The 5,675-nt window shown below is 59.4% G+C and overlaps 1 protein-coding gene across 1 annotated transcript; it reads right to left on the bottom strand.

The window, feature by feature from the left end:
* Positions 1-360: 360 nt before the first annotated feature.
* IL1RN (interleukin 1 receptor antagonist) lies at positions 361-5,425 on the bottom strand. The gene is made up of 4 exons (XM_081101194.1): positions 5,230-5,425; positions 3,564-3,652; positions 2,489-2,601; positions 361-1,574 (listed from the first exon to the last, which is right to left on the bottom strand). The coding sequence occupies exons 1-4, from the start codon at positions 5,343-5,345 to the stop codon at positions 1,362-1,364; spliced, it is 531 nt and encodes a 176-aa protein (XP_080957320.1). The 5' UTR covers positions 5,346-5,425; the 3' UTR covers positions 361-1,361.
* Between the last annotated feature and the right edge of the window lie 250 nt (positions 5,426-5,675).

Raw genomic sequence — 5,675 nt, 5'->3', positions numbered from 1 at the left:
CTCCTCCTCAAATAAAGCTGGGCAGGAAGTTGGGTTTATGAGCAGAGTGAGGTGGGGCTCCTTCCCAGGCACCTGGGAGAAGGACCCAAGTAGCCCTCTTTAGAACCAGATCAAAGCCACCACTCTCCTGGACCAAGCAAGCAGCCAGGCCCCGCTTGGGCCTGAGTCCAGGACTCCCAGCAGGAGCGGGACGCTCTCCCTGCTCTCCTGACTATTAGCTGAGGGACATCTGATGAGCAGTCCTGCCTAGGGTCTAGCGCACCCACCTCCTGAGCCCAATGCAATGTTCCCCTGGGAGATCCTGTTTCCCGGCACTCTCTGCCCCGAGCCAGGGGCCATGGACACAGCCAGCAAAGTAGACGCATTTTTAAGGTTTTATTGTAAAACAGAGCTTAAGGGGCAGGGTACAGGGAACTTTCCACTGAACACAGACAGCACACACTCAGCCCTGCGAGGAGCTGACATACTCAAGCCCCCGTCCCTGCTCCAGGCTGGCGGCACCCAGACACCAGGCGTCTCAGACCAGCCTCCGCGTGGGAGTGCTGAGATGATCAGGAGCCTCTCACTTCGGAGGGAGGAGGACCCGGGTCAGCTGTGCTGGGAGCACTGCCAGCCGCTGGGGGAGGCCTAGAGTACAGATGGTGCTCGGGCCCGGGCAGTGGGGTCCAGACTTACAGGAACGTTTCAGAAAGAAAAACATTAGGCACCCTGGTGCATTAACTTCTCATTTTACCGGTTAGGGCATTACAACAATAAGAACGAAAAAAAAAAAAAAAAAGGAGACTTGCTTTCATCATAGTTTTTCACAAACACATGGATGTTTTGCTCTCCCACCCCCTTCCAGGAAGGGCACAATCCCCAAATAAAGCATCTTACAATTGGATACAGTGGTCCTTTAAAATACCGTGAAATCCTTATTTTTTCATTTGGCCACAGACTCTAAAAGCGCTGCTATGCCAAGGTTTGCAAACAAGGTTTGAGAGCCACTTGGTGGGAGGTGAGTGAGTGGCTTCTGGGACCTGGGCGTGGACAGTGGGCAGGCAGGGAGCTGGGAGGGGGGAGCAGGGGGTGTCCAGTCTGGCAGGTGTCCTGGCTGCTATCCGGAAGGCACAGGTGATGCTGCAGGAAGGGCGTGAAGCCACATTGTGGTCCCAGTTGCCCTTCAGAGAGACCACTAGGGGCGCATGAAGGTTGCGGCAGCTAAGGGGCTGAAGACGGAGTTGGACACCAGGCTCCTCAGTTCCTTCGGGGGGCCCACCTGCCACTGCTGCTCCCCGGACCCCCCCAGGCTGGGACCCCGGGCAGGGCAGAGGGGTGTCCGGAGCTTGGATGTGCTGGCCTAGGGCGGAGTGACAGCACCACTAGTCCTGCTGGAAGTAGAACTTGGTGACCCTGACCGCCTCCCGGGGCTCATTGGTGAGGCTGACGGGCTGGTCGGCCTCCAGAGCTGTGCAGAGGAACCAGCCGGGGCAGGCGGCTGACTCGAAGGTGGTGGTGGGGCCACTGTCCGAACGGATGAAGGTGAAGCGCTTGTTCTGCTCCGTGGTCTTGCTCAGATCAGTGATGTTGACCTCCTAGAAGCCAAGAGGTGAGCAGGTGATCGCTCCTGTGCCACCTGCCCCTCCACCCACCACAGGGGCCCCGGGACTCCCAGGACATTCCAGGGGGACGCTGACTGCAGAGCCTGCAGGGGACCAGATGGCCCACGGACACAACTTGGCTTGGGAAAATCTGGCCGCTCTGGCCAGGGCTCAGAGAGTTTAATGAACACATGGCCCCATCAGCAGGGGCCCAGGTCTGTGGAGGCTGAGCTCAGTTGGGTCTGTGCCTCCAAGGAGGGGCCAGTGCAGAGGTGGTCAGAGCATCATACTCCATTCGACGCTGCCATCTCTGCCCCACCCAGCAGGCAGTCGCCCTGCCGCGAGTGGGGCGATGGTGTCACGGTTACAGCCACTGGGCTAAGGTTACATTGGGTTAAGATGTGTCCCAGCACTCTCCCGAGACAGAGCCATCTTTTCTGAGGGCAGCCCATGAACACTGCATGGGACTAAGGCGTGCAGGGCCCAGACGGCATGTCAGGACTGGGAGAGAGAAGTCTGCGTGGAGTTTCACTGAAAGAGGCCAAGTCTCTGTGGGTTGGAGGCCCTTGGACAAGAGAGCAGCACCCAGGGAGCGAGGTCCCCAAATGAGCCTCCTCCTGGTGCCCACCCCTGTGTCGCTCCCTCCCCCACTGAGGCAGACTCAGCCACGTGACGGGCTTTGGCCAAGGGGATGAGCAGTGTGATGCAAGCAGACATTTAGTAAGTGCTGTGATTTTGGAATAATCCCTGTGAGAAGCCAGCAGCCGAGCTCCTTGCTGGATGCACCTGCAGGACCGGCCCAGCCAGCCCACGTGAAGCAGAACAGCCCGGGGGACCCCAGACAGCCCACAGGAAGAGCACATGCAGTCGCTCATGGTTGGGGTGGCTGTTAGCAGGCGGGTGCTTACCTCCAGCTGGAGCCTGGTCTCATCGCCAGCCTTGACGCAGGCCAGGCACAGCTTCCCGCCATGGATGCCCAGGAGCACAGTGTGGGGCTCGACGGGCACCACGTCTATCTTCTCTGGGGAAGAGCAGAGGGCAGGGTCAGCTTGTAGAGAAGAGGAGGCGCCCGATGGAGAAGAGCCTGGATGCTTCCCGGGGCTCCTCTGTCCTCCTGACTAAACCCAAGGTCCTAAGGACAGTGGGGCCCCATCGTTCTGGTCTGCATCCAAGCAGAAGATCCAACCAAGAGCAGCCACCTAGCTGCTCCTCTGGGCCAAGTCGCCTGGGTTCTGCTCCACCTGATTCCTATCTTCCCTCGATCCCCGGAGACCTGCGCACCAGGTCAACGGTGTGCTGCTCCTGGGCCATGTCGCAGTAAACGCCACGCCTTTCTGCTTCAGCGTGTTTATTAGGAGCAATACCAGGACTGGAAAGGCGGGTCTTGCTCTGGGGGTGGAGGGGCGGTAAGGAGCATGGAGAGCAGGGGAGGCAGGGTGAGGAGATGGAGGGGATGCCAAGCCAGCCGACAGGATGTGGGAGCTTCCCAGAAGGCCAGCGGTGAAGCTCTCTCACCACGTCATCGGCCCGCCCTCATCGTACTAAAGGGAAACTGAGGAATAGACTGGGGCGGCTGCCCGAGTCCATCTGGCTTAATTAGGACCTGGCCCGGAGCTTGCTGATGTGTGCACAAGGAAGGCACACAGCCCAGCCTGTGTGCTGTGTTCACTGTGGGAGCGAGTGAGAATATAAACCTCAGGGACGCGGGGCTGACTGGGCACAGGAGGAAGGCAAGGTCTTGGCCTAGCCTTCTGCCCTGTGCCACCCCCCCCCACCCCACCCCCACTGCCCCGGAGCTGTGGCCCTGGGACCACGGTGCCTGAAGGTGGAGGCTCCCCAGCTATATCTCCCCTCCCTGCCCTCAACTGTGCCCTCCAGTGGCCCGGCCTCCCCAGTGGGATCAGGATGTCACAGAGGCCACAGCGCGGCAGACCCAGGCCGTGACCCAGCGCCCGCACATCGGCGTTCCTGGCAGCCACTCACCTTCTAGTTTCGTATTTGGTCCTTGCAAGTATCCGGCAACTAGTTGGTTGTTCCTCAGGTAGAAGGTCTTCTGGTTAACATCCCAGATTCTGAAAAAAAGGGCCCGCTGTACTGGACAAGGTTGTGCCCGGCCCTGGGCTCAGCCCCTTCTTGTGTCTCCCAGAGCTCACTGAGTCTGCACCCAACTTTCTGCGGGGGAGTGGTGTTTCCCACACCCAGGGCATGAGGAGGCAACTGAGGTGGCCCTGGACAGGAGACAGGCCCTCTCCTCGCCCTGCTCCCCTCCACGGGTTCCCTGGACCAGCGCCTGGACCTCAGCCCTGGGGCGGCCCCTGCCAATAGGCCTGCCGGGGGCACAGAGTCCGTCCCCTGCCCCACATGGGCCACCAGCCACCATGGCTACTGAGCTCCTGGAAGGTGGTGCGCCTGAGGATCTGCATTTTTAAGTTTGATTTTACTTTTATTAATTTAATTTTATTAACTATTAAATGTACACTTAGAGTCATCTGAGACCAGTGGCCACCGCAGAACGCTGCATTTTAAGGCACAGAGGACCTTGTAGCAACCGCAGGGGTCTGTCCCAGAGCCTGTCCTCCACCACCAGGGCCTGTGCTGGGTCTGGCAGGGGCAGCGTCCCTGGAAGGGGTCAGCTTCCCGGCCAGCTCACCCAGGTGCCTGTTTCTGGCTCCTGGTCCTTCCTGCTTGGTGAAGGGCCCGTCCACTGGAGGGCCCTCCACTCCCTGCTGCCCACCAGCCCGACTGTGTCCTGTGTCCTACGAAAGGCAGCTGACACCGCCACCTCCCCAGGGGGCTTTGAGGAGCCCACGCGCTGGGTGGGCGGTCAGGCAAACAAAAGTTCTTTGCACGTGGATGCATTTAACCTTTCGTAATTATTCTAGCTCTGGAGGAGTGTCCATCTGAAGGGACTAACAGCCCCGACTGGAGCCTCCGGGGGCATCTCCTGGAGCTCCCTGCCATAGGAGGAGGCAGAGCCAACCTCCCCCTCTGGATGCGCACGCACACAGTCTGACCTGCAGCCCCCGCCAGAGACACCCAGCGCTGGGGGTGAAGTCACCCAGCCCAGCTCAGTCCTGAGTAGCAGGGCAGTGGGCGTGTGCAGATGCGTCGTAGCCTGTCATCTTCACAGCAGTGATGGTGATGTCTCACAAAGCTCCTGACCCAATCGCTAAAGATCAGAACACCTTGGGGGCACGTTATAGTTCACAGAGCACAGTCACACTGTGACCTTCACAACCTCTCTGTCAGGCAGGCAGGAGTCACTGGAAACCCCCTGTCACAGGTGGGGAAACTGAGGCCCGGGGGTCAGGATCTGCCACCGTGAGCACAGACAGACACTGCTAACCACCATCTAGAACCAAGGGCCACCCTGCCCCGGCGCCCTCTCTGCTTCTTTGCCCAGCACACCCAGCCCACACCCCAGCCAGGCTCTTGGGCACGTGTCTGTCACCTGCTGAGTTGCCAGGGTGTCTGGGAAAACCAGGCAGGCCTCAGAGCCAGCCACGCTTGCACATCTGGGACATTTTGAAACACAAGTCCTGCAGGCTTCACACGTGGCAGCCGCTTTGTGCAATAATGGACGTCCCTTTCCCGCCCGACAGAAACGCGAGGGCTGTAGCACGTCCCCCGCCTCCTCTGCCGGCCTTACCTGAAGGCTTGCATCTTGCTGGGCCTCCTGCCTGAGGGGCGGCAGGCTGTCTCTGAAGGGAACAGGAAGAGGAGGAGAGAGATTAGGTGACTGAGGGGGCACCTGCAGATTGCCATCCCGGGGCGCCTCGTGCAACAAGGACTGCCATTCTGGGCCGGAGGAGCTGCTTATAAAGAAGGTAGCCACTCACCACACCAGCAGAAACGGAAATGCCCTCACATTTCCAAAAAGAGAAACCTTGCTGTTGTCACGGTCAGGCCTGCTGGGTGTCGCAACACAGTGTTGTAACCATCCCTCCCCTTTTCCCCGGTGTAATTTCCCCAAAATGGAGATCTCCATTTCCCTTCACTGAGTTCCCGGGAAGAAAAGCACAACCATCACCAAACACCGTCATCTGCCTGACAGGTGACCAGGGACTGTTGGCCAACCTGAAGCAAATGTGAAGA

Source organism: Myotis nattereri (assembly GCF_964212035.1).
Source record: "Myotis nattereri genome assembly, chromosome: 10".
In the NCBI taxonomy this organism is placed as follows: Eukaryota; Metazoa; Chordata; class Mammalia; order Chiroptera; family Vespertilionidae; genus Myotis; species Myotis nattereri.
Note: the sequence above shows the minus strand (reverse complement) of the source record. Positions and strands in the feature narration are given on the sequence as shown.